Source organism: Balearica regulorum, chromosome 4 (genome assembly GCF_011004875.1).
Source record: "Balearica regulorum gibbericeps isolate bBalReg1 chromosome 4, bBalReg1.pri, whole genome shotgun sequence".
Lineage (NCBI taxonomy): Eukaryota > Metazoa > Chordata > Aves > Gruiformes > Gruidae > Balearica > Balearica regulorum.
In genome coordinates, this window is record NC_046187.1 from 49,556,505 (window position 1) to 49,578,113 (window position 21,609).

At 34.5% G+C, this 21,609-nt stretch overlaps 1 protein-coding gene across 10 annotated transcripts in view; it reads right to left on the minus strand.

The window, feature by feature from the left end:
• MICU3 (mitochondrial calcium uptake family member 3) overlaps positions 1-21,609 on the minus strand; it is a 54,209-nt gene that overhangs the window by 12,746 nt on the left and 19,854 nt on the right. For 4 of the 10 annotated variants that reach the window (XM_075752064.1, XM_075752066.1, XM_075752073.1 and 1 more), the window contains 7 exons: positions 19,806-19,853; positions 18,508-18,590; positions 14,597-14,668; positions 13,288-13,326; positions 9,909-10,004; positions 4,695-4,795; positions 2,341-2,512 (listed from right to left, as the gene is read on the minus strand). In XM_075752064.1, coding sequence (XP_075608179.1) covers positions 2,341-2,512; positions 4,695-4,795; positions 9,909-10,004; positions 13,288-13,326; positions 14,597-14,668; positions 18,508-18,590; positions 19,806-19,853 — 611 coding nt within the window. The remainder of the gene's footprint in view (positions 1-2,340; positions 2,513-4,694; positions 4,796-9,908; positions 10,005-13,287; positions 13,327-14,596; positions 14,669-18,507; positions 18,591-19,805; positions 19,854-21,609) is intronic. The other 6 variants (XM_075752065.1, XM_075752068.1, XM_075752069.1 and 3 more) reach the window with 3 other exon arrangements.

Below are 21,609 nucleotides of genomic sequence, written 5' to 3' on the forward strand. Positions count from 1 at the left end.
GTATTTGTCATGCATTTTGCATTTTGACATAGGGAGTTATCTATGTGTAGATATCCCAGAAGTTTCGTACTGGAAACTATTTATTTTCTATGTCACAGGAAACTAACTTTTTTATTTATTTTGACAGATTATATTTTACTACAGCAAAGAAAACTGTTATATTAAAGCACCAATGCTGTTAAAAATGCATAGACTTTCTTTAGGAGCTGATATTTCTGGTAATTCAAGATGCCAGCTTAAATGAATCACTGCTTGGCATCTAGTTAGTAAAAGGAGGAAAACATCCTGTGAGCAGGCAGCACGCCAGCTGAACATTTCAACATGACTACAGTAAGCCAAATGATCATCATGTTGCTTTAGAGGCTTCTACATACAGCACCATGAAAGATTAGCATTGCCAACTGCCTATTACTTTACAAGCTAGACTAATTTTTATTCTAAATGGAATCCCGGGTTTGTATTAGTATTGTAGCATAACACTAATAAAATAGAGCATACACTTTATAATTTTTGAATTACAAGTGTAAAAAAGTGCTAATATATGAACAACACCTCCATGGCAATAAGAGGCAAAGTCCCATTCTCAAAAGCCTGTGGCCAGCACAAGAGATGTCACAGGGATTTACTTTTTCCACTGTACTGATAGCACAGTTACCAAGCCAGTGATACGGAGCTATGGAAAATGGCAATGTCTTGTTTTACTTAACGGAGGTATAGCATATGACCTGGAGATATATGGCACAGGTCAAGTGCCAGGAAATTCCCAGAATGCAGCATAAGCAAACCTGGAACTGAGTGGCACAGTTTTCTAGGTGGAAGCTTTCCTTAGCTGATGGTCTCACCAGAGATCAAGAAGAGGAAACTACTGTGGAAGACTTGCTATCAGAACAGTGGCATTGGAAGACTTAAGAGATGAACTGCAAAGAGTATTTCCTTGTGTTTAAAAGAAAGCATCTGTATTTACATCTACTTAATCAACTTCACCTTTGCCATTCAGAAAAGCATTTCACTGTACCTATGACTGTCATTATTTTTCAATTACCCACATGATATTTATACATTGTTGTTATACAAGCCCCAAAGTGATTCTTTTTTTTTTTTTCAGATTTCTATATATATGGAAATCTTGATTTCACCCTAAACAAAAAAAATATCTGAGCCATGCAAAAAGAGCTTTATACCATTTCTGTTGCACTGTCTGGGCTCTGAATATGGAAAGCTGTGCAGAGTGGTTAGACTTGAGCGTCTCAGCGGCTAGACCAGGAACTCAGAAAGGTCAGTGAGCAGGAACTCTGATCCCAATCATACCACTTCATCTTACTCCTAATCTGGTGCAAAAGAGACAGCCCTGCTTTGCTTTTTCCACTCCCCAGCTATATCTATCTCTCAGTGGACCTAAGTGCTGTAAAACACAGGAAGAAATGGATAATCCAGCTATTTGAACAGAAAACTGTTGATTTTTGGAGTGTGTTTCTATCAGGTCAGCTGACTGATCTTACTCCGCAGACTGAAATTACAGTGTGATTTCTCAAACAAAAAACCCCCAAAACTGTCCAAACCAATTTATTACTTTTCTTCACAAGCTCTGCTGTCAATGCTATCAAAATATATAGCTACTGAAAGAGTTAGATTTCTAGGACAGATTAATCTGATCTCCTGTAAACACAAACAGAAGTATATCCAAAACATCCCTTATTTGAAGGGCTACTTCTAACATTATCCTATTGGTTATAATTGATGCAGAGTTGCCACTACATTCCTCTCTAGATATGCTTCTGACAACACATTTGTTGTTAAACAAATAAAGGACTATCTACCTCATGACCTTTCCTGTTTTTATTACCTTTTCTATCTCTTCAGCCATTAATAAGAACTATATACCTATCAATAATTTTATATACAAGTGATCTGTTATGAAGACTATAAAACAACTAGATAAAGGGTATCAATGTTATTTCTGAAGAGGTGCTATTCCAGTGGCAGTGCAAAAGAGAAGTAAGAAAAAAAAGGGGGTTTTAATGCATCATTGCTAGAAAATTGTTCTTTTTCAAGTCTTAGGTTTTTTGCTGTTTAAACTGAATTTTCATGTAATATAAAGCTTTGTTATCTAAACTTCAGAATTATTACTAGCTAAATCCTATGGAACATAATTCTATGCTATTTACTCTTCTACTTTTATTCAACAAGTAATCTGAAACACACAGCTTATGATCAGAATAAAATCCTGGTGCTAATTAATTCAGTGACAGAATCTCATTCAGTCCAAGAAAGCTATGTTTTCATCTTGATGACACTGGGACCTGATGCTGTGGCCCACTGCTGTCCTAGCTAAACAATTACCTTCTCTTCAGGAATTCTGCAGCGCATGTTTTCCAGGTAACTTGATGTATTTTCCACATTGGTATACCTCAAAAGAATATGGGCAAAGTCTTCCTCACTGATGGTGTTCATTCCATTAGAGTAGGAAAGGAATTCTATCTCTAGAACCTCGGTTTGTAGGTTATCCATAAATCTAAAGCACAAACAAAAATATGAAGAAATAGTAATACTTTTTACTTCTACTATTCATGTCCTTAAAAGACTTGTAGAATATAAAGCCAAATAGCATTGTACAAATTAGTTCCCTTTTTGTAGCACTGATGGTAAATTTGGTAAATCCCTTATTTACGCTGACACATTTTCTAATCAATACAACAATCTTAACTCAAAAATGAAGTGTTTTAGTAAGGATTAAAATGACTTAATACTTACGTTTCTAATTTATTTCTAGTGTTTGCTTAATTTTCTTCTTCAGTGGGTCACTGGTCTTTATTTTTATATGCTAGACTGAAAATTCCATCATGGAACTAAATGAATTCCAAAAATTTATTCCCCATATAGTTGCTTACAGGTGGTGATTAACTCTTACTTTTCTCTTTTTAACAAGCTAAGTATGATGAGCTCTTGCAGCCTTTCAATATAAGCTTTTCTTTTTTTCTTTTTTTTTTATGCTTCACTATTCTTATTTTCTATAAACTCTTCCCAACTTAACAACATATTTAGTATATTCTGGATACAAAACTGCTAAAGTATAAAACTTGATACATATCAAAAGAAAATATAACTTCCCTGATTCTGCTTGAAGCCCTAGATACACAACCAAGGATGAAATTACCTCTCTGGTCACAGTACTGCACTGGGAGCTCGTGCCCATCTGACTGTCAACCACAACCTGCAACACTTCCCTGTTTCAGGTTCTCAAGAGTTCCCATCCTGTAGACAGTCTGAAACACTTCTTTCTAACATATAACTTGACTTCTAAGAACTATGAGGAGCTCAAATCAAAAGGAGGTCTAAGCAAAAGTGCAAGGTAAACATGCAATAGTATTTCCCTCACCAGTCCATAGTTTAATGATTTTTTGAGCTAGTAAAGTAGTGTGGAATAAAACCTGATGGATGCCTCTCATGAATATCTGTACTAGGTTTTGACCTCTTTAGCACTCACAACGTCTTACAGCAATAGATGGACATTTTAACTAGATGCCTTTTGAAAAAGTACCTTTTCTGGTTCTTTTGAACTCACATCATGATTTCAGTTGATGACAGAGTTTTTGTATTATGTGAAATACTGAATACTTTTCAAAACATACATCATTTTAAGGTGAAATATTTTGCAAATATCTGATTGATTAGAATGCACAGTTAAGTGATAACTATAAAGACAATAGGTATTGGGAGTATTTACTGAGAAAACAATAAATACTATATGTCTTTCAATCACACAGAAACACAGTTTTATGGCTCTGTTTTTATAGCACTCTTCCTAAATTTTTAAATTCTATTTTAACTGGCGTAATAATTGTCCTGGTTTTTGGCTGGGATAGAGTTAATTTTCACCAGAAGCTGGGAAGGGACACAGCCAGGACAGGTGACCCAAAGGGGTATTCCATACCATATGATGTCATGCTCAGCATATAGAGGAGTCACTGCTCAGGGATCGGCTGGGCATCGGGCTGGGTGAGCAAACTGCATTGTGCATCACTCGCTTTGTGTATTTTTTTATTAGTATTGTTGTTATTATCCTCTTTCTTTCCTGTCCCAGTAAACTGCCCTTATCCCAGCCTACGAGTTTTGTGTTTTTCTTCTGATTCTCCTCCCCATCCCAGAGGAGGAGTGAGCGAGCGGCTGCCTGGTGCTCAGCTGCTGGCTGGCACTAAACCATGACATAACTAAGCCTATAGCTTCCATTGTGTTTTCACTTTTTCCCAGAAGAAGCTTGCTCTAAACTGCCTACACGATATCTTCAGAAAAATCTTTACATTTAAATATGTCTCTAAGAGCAGAGATGTATACAAAGTTTGTTTTTTTTAAAACACTGACAAACAGGAAAAAAATAAAAATAATTCAAAACCAAGAAAACAATTCCTACATACCAATAAGGATAGGGTTGGAGTATAACCTCTGCACCCTAAAGAAACTACACACACAAGTGCTAACAAAATTTGCAAATGCAGCAGCATTAGTACAGGACTTTTTATTGTTGGTCCACTTATTGTTTTATTTTGCTCTTTGTATATACAACACACACAAAGGGAACATAAACTTTATAATAAATACACGTCTGCATAAACTATGTGTGTAGTAATATAATACACATTAATTAGAACAAGCATGCAAGTATTTTTTTACAAGGAATTAATAAAGTTGAGACTCACCTATAAAAATCTTCAAAGTTCAGCTCAGCTTTTCCTTTCTTGCCAAAAAAGTGTACAAGCAGTGTAGTATCTGACAGTGAACTTGAAATATCATCAGCACGCTTAAATATTAGAATAAAAGAAATTAAAGGCCATGATTGGATCAGTTACAGAAGTATAATCTGAGAATGCCTATCATCACAATACACTTATTAAAAGATTTTGTGTTTTATGTTCACAGTCTTTAAAAAGACTTTAGTATTAAAATCCATTAAATTTAGTCATGCAATTTTCACACAAAATAGCATTACGTTGTTAACTGCATTTAGTAGAAAGCACTTAAAAAACAATATAAGCTGCAGTGAAGGGGAAAAAGCATGAAAAATAAAACCAGAAACTGTTGAGAAATAAAACAAGTTCTAGTCAGTTAAGGTAAACCATAAAAATAACTCCCTTGTACACAATTTCCTTTCCCTTCCACTATGTAACTACAAAGAAATTAAAGGAAGTTACTTCGTATGCTCTTATTTTTTATTTCAAAATTATTAAGTATGGGATTGTATTCCAAACCCACTCACATCAGTCAAGTGTACTTTATATGATTCTTTTCTGTAAGTAGCAGATGCCTACAGTTTAAATTTTATTGCCCAAATATATTTAAAACAACAGAATTGTAAGACATTTGGAAATCATGGACCAGTATTTTGACTCATTCTCTTAAGAATGTTCCTCATCTACGAGTACGTGGTCTCTGCATCAGACAGGAATCTTTGAACATGTACTAATACTTTTTCCTTAATAAGTAACTACCAACTTTGAAGGCACAGAATTAGAACAGTAAAACCAACTAATTTCAACCATTTGTAATAGCAAGAGTTGTAAATAGGAAGACACGCGTATAAACAGAAGTAACTATCATCTGTGTATAAACAGAGGTAACTATCATCTGTATACAGTGATTGTGCAACATTCCACTTTTTTACTACATATTCATTTCCCTCAACTGTTCTGTATGTGCATTGATTTTACTTCTTTTACAAAGAAACTCTTGATATAATGAAGAGTTAGAAAAATAATTCAGTAATATAAGGCTCTTAAGCCGTAGTATTCCACCATGGCAATGTCCTTCTGGCATTAACGTGTATCTGCTAACATTTCAATTTCAAAAAGTAATATATTTAGTCTCCTTGCTGCACCTGCTGAGGGAGAACCTTCTGTCTGAGCTCTCATTTTTCTTACAAAGACAAGATCATACGAAAAGCCAAGAGTGGGAGTCAGTAGTCTCTGCTCTTCCAAGGCAAGCTACCCCCCATCAGCAACACCACATTTCTGTGGAAGTGTGCCTGCTGACTCTACTGTTGAAGTACAGAACAGAATACACAGAACAGAAACCTAGTAAGTATCTGGGAGATGTAACAGTAGTAAGTTCTAACCATAATGACAGATTATAAACCTAGGGGATTTACTGTAAGTATACAAAACTGTTTATACAGATCTATAAAGATCTGCACACACAAACATGCAAGCTGCACTCATAGTCTTTTAAGTCTGACTTTATTTCATAACTGAAGAGGCTATAGATTTATAACAGATGGGGAAACTCTATATGAAGAAATCAGGATGAAATTTTGAATGGTATACAGTAGTTCAACACCATGTACCATAAAAACCCATTTCATATCTACATTCTCTGAAATACACTAAATTAATTTCAAATGTAAATACTGATTCATAAAAAATGTAAAATGCAATATCCATTAAGAGTATTTATGTATCAACAACAAGGAAAAACATGAGGCAGTAACAACATAAATCCTTTTCTTTCAACATCCAAGAACTAAAGAAACGAGAGAGATTTTTCTGTGCCTTAGTATAATCAGTTTAGGATTCTCAAGATTGTATTTCATGCACTCTAGCCTCCTCTTTATTCTCATATTCTTCTCCAGAGAGAAATAAGATGACATAGTGTATATATAGGTAGAGAGATATTTCATGTCCTTCAATTAAGACAGCTCTGCTCTTCAAATGAGCAAACTAATTCAGAAAAGTAATCACTATTTGTCTTTTAATATTGTTATCCTCCACTACAGGACACAATATACTGAAATGCAGATACCCTGATTTCTTATGTCTTTTAAGCAATTAAATCCCTAAGTACATTCAAACAATTTCCCTCAAGTACACTGCAAAGATATCAAATGTTAAATTACAGCCTTTCATCTTGCAAAAACATTTCAAAACCTTAGACTTAGGTTGCATTCACCCATATCCAAAGAACCATTTAAAAAACACAATCTGTAAGTCTTTTCACAATTCCCATTTGGTCAGCCTCACTAAATAAAAAACCCCAAACAAAAACCTCACCCCAGAAACTCAACCCAGTAGACTTCTCTGCAGAATAACAGGCAGCTGAAAACTATTCCTGTGCCCCTTCTGCATTGATGGCATTAAATAAATTCTCTCTCTTCAGGGCCAAGGATAAAAACAAAAGTCTTAATCATTTAAAACTGTTATTTATTGTTCACAATAAAATTAATTTTCTGGTTTAGATCAGTGAAAATGAAGTGACCACACCTGTTTCCATACATACACATATAAGACTCTATTTTGATCTAATATATTTTGCTGTTATTTAAATGAGAATAAAACCCTGCCTCGTTTACCTTTACACGAACTGAAATACAAATACAGGTAAAGAGACAAACAGGAGAGACAGGTGTTTCAGTCACATTACTGGCTTGCTGCATAATGGCAACATTTTTTCCTCTCAATTTCCTAACCCAAAGAACAGTAAATCCATTTTTTTTATATTCGGCAAAATTAATTTCAAGCTTTTGATTAAAGAAGGTTGACTAAAAGTAGGTTACACTCATGAGCAATGGTCCACTTGTAGCAACATATGCTGAGAATGAAGTATGCATATTATGTTTTGAATTAGTAAGAGCTTTCTTACTGCAAGTTCTTGATTTTTCAGTAGTAATAATAAGTCTACTGATTTCCAGTTTAATTTAGTAATTTAAGAATAAACCCACAAACTGAATTCAGTGGTAACTGGCATATTCTAACAGGACGGTATAGTTTCTACATTAGGAATAGCAGAAACAGTACTGCAAACTGTCCTAGAAAGAAACTGGATGTGATGAATAACTTCTTTCCTCCCCAAAAAGAACTTGTAAGATGATTCCCACAACAATGAACTTTATTCAGTCTCCTTTTCAACTTACACAAGGCCTTCTCAAAAGGCTATAAAACAACACAGACTTCAGTGTCATCTAGCTTTATGCCACTTAGTACACATGCCTATAATATTATTCAGATGTGAGAGTAGCTGGGAGAGGTAAGAATATGAATGAAAGCCAGCTGGCTCAAACTTAACCCCAGCAAGACAAAGATGATTATGTTGAGAAGTGGGTAATTGTCAGTGGAGCAAATGCAGGACATGATTTTTCTTCATAAAAGGATTTACAAGTGAGCAGAGATACATTTTACAGACAATTTAAATCAGTGTTTAGTATAGCTGCTGTTAAGCTTCAATTACATTGTAGTTACAGGTATTAGTCTGAGGCATCAGATGTAAAAAACCTCTTTCTCATCAAATTAAAGGTGTGGAGAGATTACCAAATTTAAGTCCATATATACTTGGGACTGAATTCATGCCAGCTAAATAGATTAAGATGACAGTTAATTCAGAAAACTAAGTGCCCCCCAGCTCCTTAAACAGTCGATGAAAAGAGTGGCCCTCTCTCCCCTCTAGTCAGTCAGTCCCTTAGCTGACTAGACAATAACACTGATGTTCTGGGCTTTAAAATGTGGTGGAATAAATAAGGACTAGTAACTGGACTAATAGTTCAGGAGATCATCAGTTTAAAAGCAAGGAAAGAAAGGCTGTATATACTGCTTTATTGCAGGATTACTATGAATGTATTATTGCTATGAATACTACAATAAATATTGGTATAAAACTCAATTCTGTAACACTACACTTTCTTTTGTTCAAAGCCAAATGAACTCAAGCTGAGAGAGATAGGAGAAGGCCTATCTGATACCTGGGAAATGTAGGTTCTACCTTAGGAGAAAAATTAAAGACCTTGTTTTGTTTAGCCTATGATAATTAAAACTGAGGGCTATGACTGCGTTTATAAGCACAATCATCTTCATCAAGAAGATTAACACTAAAGAAGAAAAAGCCCTATGAAAATTAAGGGATAACAGACTGGTATAAAGGGACTATGAGTAAATTTAGCCTGGAAATTAGAAAAAGTCCATCCAAGTCCTCAGGTTATTCGATAGCTTCTGCAGAGGAACAGCAGGGACAAAACACTAATTACTTTTAATATGGAGCATACATTGCTTATGAAGCAAAGAAAAAGATTGTTTTACCCTGGAGGTCCGTTTCAGTTCCATGTTCTTTTCTCATTATGATCCTGCTTATGAAGCATGGGACTTGCTTGAGACCAGACAGTCAGTGGGGAGTTGCTGTAAGTCCTTTAATGCCACAACCAGCAGAGCAATCACCCTCACTGTATGGGGCACTGAAAAGCCTAAATGATCTACTTTTCTGACCCTCTTAAATGATCAATACAAACAAAAGTCTTACTCAATTATCTGAAAGCAGATCATGAAACAGGAATCTTATTAGAATTTAAAGAACTAGGGAAATTAATTTGATGGCTTAGTGATATTGCTAGTCCTCCATAATGATCGTGTAATATTAGAAAAGACTGACTAATGTTTTGGTTACTGTAAAACATTCCTGGTTTGATCCAATGATTAAAGCAATCTTTGTGTGATACTGGTTTTGTGAAGACAAGCTCTGATAACATACATAAAAAGCACATTAAGGACCTAAAACCTAAAAGCTTAAAGGGCTGCAACTCTACAGTTGTCATATTACTGGACCATGCCTAAAAGTCAAAGGTTTCCCAAATTACTTCTCTAACTGTGAAATACTGTTACTATTAGTGTTAGAAAACGCTTCTTAGGGTAAGGACTGAAGAGGACTCAATCTTCCAACTCTTTCAAAAGGTAACTTTGCTTTTACTTGGAAATGACAACTTTGAATTATCACATTGCATAGAACCAAATCCATTTAATCTGAGAACTTTTAGGGTTTTTTTTTAAAAAGTAATTGGAAGGAAGAAAAGAAACAAAGCGCATAAAATTAAAAAAACATCACAACAGAAAGAAATGAAATAGCAGTCTGTTTATGGACCAGAGACAGAGGTTGTCTTATACCTCCGCAAGGTCCGAAAAGAGTGCTTGGCTTGTGCTACGTCTCAAAGTATCCCAATAGCTTCTGGGGACAAGGTCCTCGCCTTCTGATTTAAGAACCTGCAGAAGTTTCAAGAAGCACAATTGTTTGAAAACCAAAGAACAATAAAACAACCGCTTACAGACTTTAAAATCTTTTGCAGCCCATCTTCAAAAGCATGGCTTCATTCTTTTGCTTCTACACAGAGAAATTTCTACTCAGTTACATGACGCTTTGTAAATTAAAGGAACACTGGTCTATCACAGGTATTTGCTCATCACTTACAACTTGGCTGTGACAGAAGTATCACTAGACTCCACTTTGCCAAATAAAATAGAGAAAGTGTAAAGTGAAGCTATTTATTAAAACTACATGTGAAAATGTTCACCTAAACTGAGTATTTTGCTGGGTTTTTTCCTAACATTTCTGTTTTGCCAAAAAAAAAAAATTAATTTATATATTTACAAAATTTGTCTTCTCATTGGTCAAAATACAAATATCACCATACAACTAGTTATATAAAATTAATTTCATCCAATGATCAGGATGACATCTTTGCACCAATAAAGAAATGCAAAAAACTAGCCTAGTAAGTCTAACTTCTACTGTAACATACTGATCAAGAAAACACTCTGCACATCTGGTGATCAAACTTACCATGTTAAACAGAAAATAAGTGTTTAATCTCTTCAAATAAAATACACTTACCTTTTTGTTCTGAAATGTTTCATTTTTGGAAGCCTGAAAAATCTTCCCTTATTAAAACACGCCTTCCTTTATCTTGCAATTAGTCTTGGAAGATCTATGCAATACACTTTTTTTTTCCCTCTTCCCCCCAAAGAATCTATGGGAGGGGATCTCAATGACAGCAGAAAACAATTTGAACTTGGCTACAGTTACTATAACTGAATGAATTTTCCTCTTTCTCTCCACAAGCTAATCTAAACTAGGTCTCCTACTTTCACATGGCTCCCCACTCATGTCCATCTGGGCACACACGACAAAGAAAGACTGAGTTTAATCTTTTAACTACAAATGAAAACCATTTTTTTTTGACTCAGCGCATACTGTTCTCTTAGAAGATTTACACTGATGTGACAGCTGTGCAATGCGTAAAACCACACTGTTATCATAAAGAACACTGTACAGAGTTGAAGGTTTATTGTCTCTATGTATTCTACATGTTGTCAACATATTATGTGTACTGCTTCTACAAGTTCTGTTAGGTACTTCCTCCACTAATCAATTCAACCCAGCTCTGTCTGTAAATTGTCATCAAAGAAACATGACAAACTACCAGGAATTATACCAATGCTTAATGTATACTATACTTTTGTTTCCTTTTTGAAAAATTCTGGTTTTATCTTTCTCTTATTATGGAATAACAGTTCCTATGCTGTGGCCACAGTATTCTCATATATAACTCCACTCAGTCCTAAATTGCTAAACTCTGATAAATTTGTTTACTTCAGTATGTACAGGATTAGGTCCTTAGCAGTTTCTCTCTTACACTTATTTATCCCTTTGATGTTTACGGGGTCATGTGAATGAACACCACATTCTTTTATGCATACATTTCTGTAATTATCTATTTTAAATATTCAGTGAATTTGTTCTCTTACTGGAGATTTACTTTAGTCAATGGAATTAGTACTTCAGGACATGCACATTTTATTCTCCTTACATGCATCTCATCATAATTATCATGTTCCAGTTGGCATTTGGCTAGTGAAAGCGCTCATGCAAGACATGCTGAAGTAGTCTTAACACATGACTGCAGTATGCACCAGAACATGACTTCAAAGAATTAACCTACACAAATGAAAAGACAAAATATTTAACTCATTTAAAACGTCACTGTATGCACTCAATGGCTTAAAGACCTTGACACTTCTAAAAAAATTAGAACTGTTGTGAAGTGAGAAGGGCCCAACACAGCACTTTGGACTATCCCAGACGTTTTAGGGCTGCATCTCCTTGGTCTCAAGTATCTTCAACTCCCCAGGACATCAAGGGAAACTGAAAAGGCTGCTACACTTCTTGTTTCAGTAGGAGAAACAGAAACACAAAATATCGATTTTTGGGGCTGGGGGTTTGGCAGATACTGTGAATTCCTATACATCTGAGTCTCCTTTGCATGGAGACCTCCATTCAGGTTGTAGGAGGGCCAAAAAGGATGGTGCACACCTGGGCATCATCTTGATAAAGAATTTGGATGTGGCTGGAGTCTAGAAGGAGATTTTTCACTAAAACTGAAAACAATTATATGAGTAGAAAAGCCAAACTAGTTTGGGTTCAGTTTAAAATAGGAGGCTGCACAGAAAGATGACAATCACTATACAGCATCTTTCACTTCAGTAAAGCCTGATCTAAAATCCACTGAATCATGAGGCCTCACATTTCCTACTACATTATTCTCACAACACTGTAGCATCTGTATTATGTCACTGCACCTTTTTATTCAACAGACTTCCTTCCTGCGTATTGCCCAAATTGCATGTGCTAACTTCACAGGAAATAAATCTGTGCATTCCTGAGAATGATTATATAAAGAAACAGACTTTAAAACTGGAATCTCATTAGTCATCTAATTCTTGTAGGTTCCCCCCCTCACTTTGAATATCACAATAATCATACCAAAACAAGTTTAATTCTTCTATTTAAACATCAATCTTTTTTTACAATAGTTTTACTTCTGCTGTGATCTAAAAATTAATCAAGTCATGATGAAGACATAAAAAAAACCCCAGAAGATCTCTCTCTTGCTGATCCTCTCTCCCACTCCTCGAAAATTATTAAAAATAAGTTTACTGTCACCTACATAATACAGGGAGTATTTTCTATAAAATCCTACTCTAGTTCAGCACTGAAAGTTCTTCTTTATTTGTTCTGTAAGTAAGTGAAGCACACAAATATAAAAGCTCTCTTCTGGTTTCTTTTTTTGTGGGGGGAGGGGGAACAAAGAGGTGAAGAATTCATTTGACTAATTATTACTTCACATTATACACAAGGAGACAAGGCAGACCTGGATCAAATGACTCATACAAAATGACTTAATTTACATACATTAATTAGAAACAAGTCTATAATTTCTGAAGATATATTTTGTCCTTTCCCTTAAAAATATTGCTTCTTTCATTGTATAAAAATAGAGCAATCTTTCCTCCTGGTAGGTTGCCTGTTTCAGAACGCATGCAACAAGCATGCACAACCCTTTATGCAAGTAAAGATCCATCACATTTTTACTGATTAGCAGAAGTAATTTACTTGATGCAAAAGATAAATATAGTAAATTTTCTTATAGCATATTATTTCACCTCACTGGTGAAGACTGCATAAATTGAAAATAATTAGAGTACATACACTGTTAGTAGAAGTATGATATCCATAAAGTTGAAGACGCTGACATACAGCAAAAACGGGCCAAGTATCACATGTCAGAATGAAGCCAAAAGAGGGAAAAAAAAAGGCAACAGAATAGGTTAAGACAAGCAAATCTTTATTCTATATATTATTATATTTGTTTGTTTTTAAAATGACAGTGAAGAAAAAATGGTTTCTCTTCAATCTTATTTTTCAAATTTTCAAAAGAGCAGTACAGAGTTGCAGAGATTACTCTCAGGAGAAATGTTCCATTTTGTAATCTTTACTTTTTCCAAAAGCTCTTCCTTTGGGTGTAAGTTTCCTTTGTTCAGAATAAACACTGTGTGAGAGATTCAACAATTGACCTACAGTTTTGAAAAACTGAGAAGGATAGGTCTCGCTGGATGGGAAGAAAAGATCCCTTTTTATGCTCAGGGAAGGTTTAAAAAAGTATTAATTCTTGAAATTCAAACTTCCTGTGGTTTCAGGGACAAAGATCTGAGATCAAACATCTATGGTCCCAAAAGGATACTGGGCACCATAAGAAGCTTTGCATATATGTCAAAACATTTCTTACAATAAGGAATTTTTGCTGTAAACACACAAATTGCAAATAAACATGTTTTTTTCTGCTGTGGGCTTGACAAGAGACTTGTCCCTGATTTTTATTTGTCCAATGGTAAAGTATAAAATAAGTTCCTGCTACTGCTGCTATCCTCCAGATAAACCACCAAACTTGTCTAATTCTCACTTACCTTTCTTATGCCTGTAAGAAATGAAAAATTGACATCCATTTTGCAATGGTCATTAGCAATATTTAATAAAAAACCCCAAACACCTAAGTACACTTATAACATTTCATCAGCTATTTTAAAACTACTATGTTAATAACAAGCATCAGGATCAGTATGTCTACATGGACAGCTTCAGCTAGTTATGAGAGCAGGAGCATAGTTTGGTCTTGCCACTGAGATCTCTCACTCTTACAGACAATAACACTGGGTCATTACTATTCACTTTTTCCTAGACTTACAGATTCCAAATGGAATCAATGCTACTGTCATAACATGCAATACAATATTTAAACACATATTTTTCCTTCCTAGACACCACTTAATTTTTTTTCAATAACTGCAGTTTAGGCTAAATACTACTTTTTGCTCTCTATAAAGTTATGCATATTAGTTTAATTATATGAATTGTTTTTAAAAAAATGAAACTGATTAGTGAAATATATACACACACAATTTTGTCCTACATCAAAGAAAACAACCCAACTACCAGATGCAACTATTCTAATTTTACTTACAAGCATTGCACGTTTTTCTTCATCTCCTTTTCTTTCTCTCTTCTCATTTTTTTTCCTGAAAATCTCTTGAAGCTAAAAAACAAGCCATTTTGTTCTCATTTAGTTTTCAGGCTATTTCACATGCGTAACAATCATTCACTGTGAGGAACACTGCAACCAGTATTAAAATGTAGTTCTTTACTAAAATATCAGTGTTTTAATGATGCTTCATTGTTCCTATTCATGCTTTCATGTTCCTTCTGTGACCTTAACCATCCCACAGAAAGGAAAAAGGAAATATTTTTTCCACAAAGGCTAATAATTCTATTTGGGAGCACAATACTAAGAACATCCTATTTAGCTTTACATTTTAGCCAATCCAGACCATACAAAAAGGCGGAGTTCCAGCCTTTTTCACCACCTCTAGGCACATCCTTTCTTGTCCAGTACTAATTAGTATCTGTGTGGTTATGCGGTCTGCTGGATCAATCTTTTTTTCCATATTGTTAGTTTCCAACCAGATCAGTTCTTCCTCCTGCTGGCACAAGGGACGGGTGGAAACACCTGGTGGGGGTGAAACATTCCCCTTTAGCAGCAACAAACTACGACTCAAGAGTAATTTATCAAGTACCCTTTTTTTTCATGTCTGTTCAAAGAATACCTTCAGGTCTTGTAAAATACCCCTTTCACAACTTTCTCTAACAGCTTTAAACATGACTTCTGAGAAAACCTCAAATACAAGATTTAAAACATACTGATTCTTGAGCATATTTATTTTTTGAAATTATAAAGTCTTCAGAGTAAGAACTGGTCTGTACTTATCTTTCTTTGTATCTGGTTTATTTACATATTTTATTTATAGCAATACTTATTAATATTCCCAAACCATTAGAAAAAAGTGTCACAGTGTTTACTTTTCACAGCAAGAGAGAGCTGTATTAACCATAATACCACCTATATCTCTCCCAGTGAACTTCAGCTTTTCAAAAACTGCTTGTAAAAATATTGTACTGCCAATTGTAACATTTGCTAATCTCAAAGTGAGCTGCAAAAAGAATAAACGCTGTGGCTGACAAATTTGTCCTATCTAGAATATGGTATTTTGAGAATCAAACATCATGGCATACAGAAACAATCGTGGGAGTCATTTTAAAGACACGATTTTACTACCAGAAGTCTGATAAAAACCTGATACTGTAATGACACGCACATATAGCTCCCCAGGGATCGGCATGTGAAAAATAAAGTGTTTTGCAAGCAAATTTTCCAAATTTAATTTCAGAATACTGTATTTCAGGGAAGGCAGATGACTAAGACAAAGGAATCAGCAACCCCTACTGCAGGGATATGACAACATTGAAATAAATGAATACAATGTTTAGCAATTAAATATCAAACACATTTATAAATAAAGTTTTATGAATTTCCAAAATTGACTACTGTGTTCTGGAATTGCTGATAAGGCAAATACAGACCAGAATATTGTGTATGATGTGATCAATTTACATACCTTGGTATGTTTTTTCTAATTTTTTGCAAATGTACAGGCACAAATTACTGTAACCTATGCTGACAAGTAAAGAGTCACGATAGGACATTTAGCTGGATGGCTTAGAGTATTACACAGTTTGCAAACACCCCCCTCCCCCCAAAAAAAAGAAGAAAGGTAAATGAAGAGAGACAAGTAGAAAGAAAATACCTTGTGAAAAGCAAATTGACAAGCCATCAAGTAGGACAGAAGAGTGGCAGTAATTGAAAAACCAAAAAAGATCGGTAAAAAGCAATGCATCCTTGGATGTACTTCCCCTGCCACAGAGGCAAAAGGAGTAGGATTTTGTTGCATTCATCATTAAAGCACTTGCTAAACTTCTGGAAATGGATCTTTTGTTCAGAAGGAGTGCTATAGGATACCAGTGAGCAGAAAAGTGAATGCAAAAAGGATCTAGGAGTACTTTCATAGGAACATTATTTGAAACAGGATAATGAGATTGACTGCTGAAAGCAGCAAAAACAAGATCTCCTGTAACAAGGCAACACAATCCTTCTGTTCCCTGACCTCACCCCTATGACATAAGCAAAGAGGAAAGCACAAACGCCATGGAATTAGTTTACAAAAACACTAAAGCTGTTATCAGAAAAATTAAGTATTTTTCAACTCTTCACTACATGTACTCTTCCCAAGAATCACACAACGTGATTTTAGTTTTTGTCAATTCAGATCTAACATTCTGACTTAGGGGTTTTGATCTAATTTTTGAAGGGTGACTGACACTGTAATCAAGCAGAGTTAGGGTCAGGTTTAATCTATACAAATTTTAAAATACAATAATAGGTGGAGAACAGTATATCTAATGTTTGAAAATTCTCCTTTCTTTCTTCTATCGACCAAGTCTGGTAACAGAAAAAGAATGAGAAATTTTTATCAGGGACCATGACAGAGAACAAATAAAAAGCAGGACGCAAAGAGGAGTATAAAAGCATAGTTAGAAAGAAAGATGTAATATCCATAGTTAAATGTTGTCCTTGCTTCCCACCTTTTATACTTATTTGATTTCATTTTCAGCATCAGTTTCTGAAAGACAAAGCCTCCTGATTCAGTTTCCTCCCACTTAGCTGTTGTAATGGAAGCTTTTTTTTTTTTTAAAAAAAAAGTTGTCAGTCTATTCCACCACATTCTGGTTTATTAAATCATGACAGACTTTATTATTTTTTTCTCCCTTCTTCCTCTGTTTTTCCTTTGGCCAATTAATCCAAAGTTTGCTGTCTTTTCCCCCCAACTAGAGGAGATGGTTATTAGGAATTAGCAAATATAAGGATGTGTACATTTAATATCAGAATACAAAAAATGATCAGCATCCCACAATTTGCAAGTGGTGACAGCTTCCAAAATAAATGAGACTTGTTCTGCTTAAGCTATGCCACCAGAAAACAAGCCCCCAGATCTCAGATCTCATTTCCTTGAAAAGGAGAACTGAGAAAAGTTCTGTGTGTTGAAGACAGTTTCTTTCATGTTTCCATTTTCTTTAGGTTAGCATAGCTTATTTGAATTGAGCCTTATAACTTGACTGAAAAACAATTAAGAAACAGCACGCAGGAAATGAGGGTGTCTTCATTTTAAATAAATCATGGTCTGACATTTAAATCCATTCCATGTGTCTGTTTAATTCTTTATATTTTGTTCCATCTTCTACTTCAGAAAGGCAGTGGGCTTTATTTATTTATAAATTCAGCTACATAAAACATCTATGAAGGTAAGAATTGATGTCTTCTGCAAGTATCTTTTTTTACAAACACCTGATTTGATTCTTATATTTGTATTCAATTAATCGCCTGTACTTGTTCAGTAGAAACTAAAGGACTTTCTCCTTACAAAGAAATCACTGAACGTGCTTAGCAAATTGCTTCAGCATATGGATTTCATGGGCTGAACTACATATATGTACAGTATGTTTCATTTCATTACAAATCTTGTCCAAAACAGATGATAGCATCAGTCAATATTTTCAGGTTCCCTGCAATCATAAGCAGGAATGAATGACAAAGTGAAGTGGTCTCCCAGGAAAAGATTCTTCCGCAAGTCCCTCTATTATTATGGCAATTAAATAATTCTGCTGACCATTGATACAGCAATATTACTTTAATAGCTTAATTATCTGTGAATGTAGTAGCAATTAAAAAGATCTAGAATAAAAACTGGAATTAAGCTTCAAAATTCATTATATACAACACACCTGTGCACTATAATATGGATCTACCATTTACAATTTACATTACATTTACTACTTCTGTTAAATAAGGCAAATAAACAACCACATTCAGTGAAGAATAGCTTATGTTCTCATTATTATTGACATCATCATGAGTCTCAACCCAGACAAAAAAAAAATTTTCAAGATTACATCAAAATATTCAAACACTGAAAATATACATACCACTAAGAATTCCTTTTTGTCCACCATCTCATTGCCATCAGTATCAAACATGTTGAAAGCGATTCTAAAACCTGCATGTGGCTCTGCCAAAAAAACCCCACAAAACATTCAATTATTTATTTGCTTGGAAAGAAAGCAAACATGGAACTCTTTAAGAAATTATCTGGGGTCTGTTTATAAAAGCCATATCCTCAACTAATTTAAACTAGTACATTTCTATACACAGTAAATGCAAATCATAACATCTGTAGAACAATATTATCCATGTCATGAAAACAGAAGTCATGCTCACAAATTCACAAAACAAATGATGTGTTGGAAGAGACCCAGAATTTTCTTGTTTACATGCTTAGAGTGACTGGAATTTGAAATCAGGTTAGAATTTTAATTTCACAAACATGGGGACTTTGAAGGTAACTGTAAGTGAAGCCTTTAGGTAGGATTTTGGTGATACTCAATGAGTTGCAATATGGATGAATTATGGCCAAAAGTTAGTTCAGATAACAAAGAAATGATGGAAGAATATCCATCAATCCAGCAGTTAGGGATTGTAAGGGCTCAGGGTCAAGTTCCTGCTCTGATTCATAACAAGAATCCAGATCATGTCTGAAAAAACCCCTAATGAATCCAACAGAAATGTTTTAATTATGTACAAATGAAAGACAAGTAAAAAACGTTGCTCTTTTCCAAAAAATACCTCTTAAAATATCAAAACAAAGTCTGTATCAGGCTTATTTTACTCTTATGGGTGGTAGAAGAATAAGTATTCAATTTTGTTAGTGTTTTCTAAAATAAATATTTACTTTAGTTTGACAGATTTTATGTATATTTTATCATTGTCTTGTTGATGACACCCATTACACACTAATAGGTGAAACAAACCAGTAATAATGCATATCCTTCTCTTCTCCCTATATTCAGTGTCCTTTATGAACTTCAGTAAATTCAGCTAGCAATTTTGTAGGAATTTCAAAGAAGAAAATAAATTTGAGCTCTTAAATGGGGTTTAGCTGAAGTACATGGCTCAACTTTCTCAACAATCAGTAAAAGGTGTTTTAGATAATAAAGCACTTAAATAAAACATAACACAAGATTCCAGTAGGACAGGACAGGTTCCAATGGACATAGAGATGTATGATACTTTTTTTTTTTTCCATATTGGGATATGTAGGAGAGGGGGAAAAAAAGGAAGAAAAAAAAAAAATTAGTATTAATAGTATTGTAACACACAGCTATACATTCAGAGCTTAGAAATTTGTAAGGAAGTTTTTTTGGTTTTTTTTCACCAAAATACTTACTTGTCAAAATACATAAGAGGAATAAATATTCTGTGTAAGATATCACACCTGAAGACAAAAAAAGAAGTTATGCCATATTAGTTTCACTTTGTCTTCATATCCTAAACTTGGAAATATTAGATCTACATATAAGAATGAGAATTTTTGGACATGTGGGTATGCATATGCATACTCAGACTTGTGTACCTGTGATTGTATTCAACCTGGTCAATGAGTTATTTGTTTAAAATATTGATCTATGGAGTGGTGTTTTTTGTTTGGGTTTGTTTTTGAGTATTTTAGGGGAGGAACGCATTAAATATGGCAAAATAAACAACTACAGTCAGTGGAGAATGGCTCATTAAACAGAACCTGGCTTGATTCTTAGCAGCTAATATAAATGATTTATTTAATTTTCTTTCTGAAAACCCCACCAATAATTCATGACAACACTGACTAACAGTATGAGAATATTTACTCTGAGAACATTAATAATGCTGAAGTCAATACCCAAATACTATGTCTGGTACCATAAGCTGTACTTCTGCTTTTCTAATGCTGAGGTTAAGAGATAACCTTGCAGAATGCCCATAGTACCAACAAAGAGAAGCATCTTCCACTTCAGTAAGAACTGAAAACAATGACTTGCAGCTCTCCCAAAAGCCCTTAGCTCTAATGATCTTCGAGGCTGAACCAGCAAAACTGGTTCCTGATTTCTAACCAGTTGATTTTGTCTATCCTCCAAAACCAAAAGTGTTAAGTCAGTCCACAAAATCAGACTATTTCAAAAGAGTAAAAAAAAAAAAAGTATTTAGATGCCTGAGAGTAAAGATGTCTATCAGCTGGGGTTTTCAAAAGTTGCTGGCTGTCTCCTTGATTTCAGTCCAAGTCAGGTGCAAAAGTTTTTCTAAAAACAGACACATCTTTGGATGTTTAAATATCTTTTAAAATCTGACTTAACTGAATATGTGACAAACTATGTAAATAGTAATCTGATTTTTTTTCACTGAAAAACCTGTAAAATTAAAACTCAAAACAGTGTATCATTCATGTGGATTTTAAAATTATTTGAACACATTTAACATCAGCACTTTCAACACTGCCAAAGTAAGAAACTCTGGCACTTTCAACTAATATTTACAGCACAAAAAGTTCTAAGTTAATTCTGTCCTGAAATAATACTCAGGATGGACTTTCTGTCCTCTTGAATATCGAGATGAAAATCTCAGCTATATTTCTCTTGGATCTGTCCAAATGTCTCCCCAAACCTTTGATCATACAATACTCCTCCCTAAAGCCAACTGTCCTGAAAGAGAAGCGCCTTCAAGAGACTCATGTCTACTATCCTCAAACATAAAAGAAAAAAAAAAAACCCAACCACAAAGATCTCCACAGTTATCACAGAGACTGGAAAATAAAGACAATACAAAAGACAAATAGTTAATTAAATTGTCTCTGGAATCAAATCACATTCTAGAAAGAATCACTACACCTCTCAACCTTTACTAGCTTCCCTCCCAACTTCCATTCCATTCATGGAAAAAAAAGATATTTTCCCACCTTTCAATCCAAGAGCAAGTTTAAGTCTTCAGGACCAAGATTTTACTACTGCTTGTAGATCTAGTTAGGAAGGCTACTAAGTATTTTTAATCCCACCTACTCTTCTCCTCAATTTACACATAGCTCTACACTGAAGAATAGCAAAAAATTAAATGCAAGCATTTAAGTAATGAATGGTCTATGCTTTATCTTCTTGATTTTATACAGCAGCTTGCAGAAATTAGTTTTCAAAGGCCTGCTTGAATCTGTTTGGACAAGCAGCTAT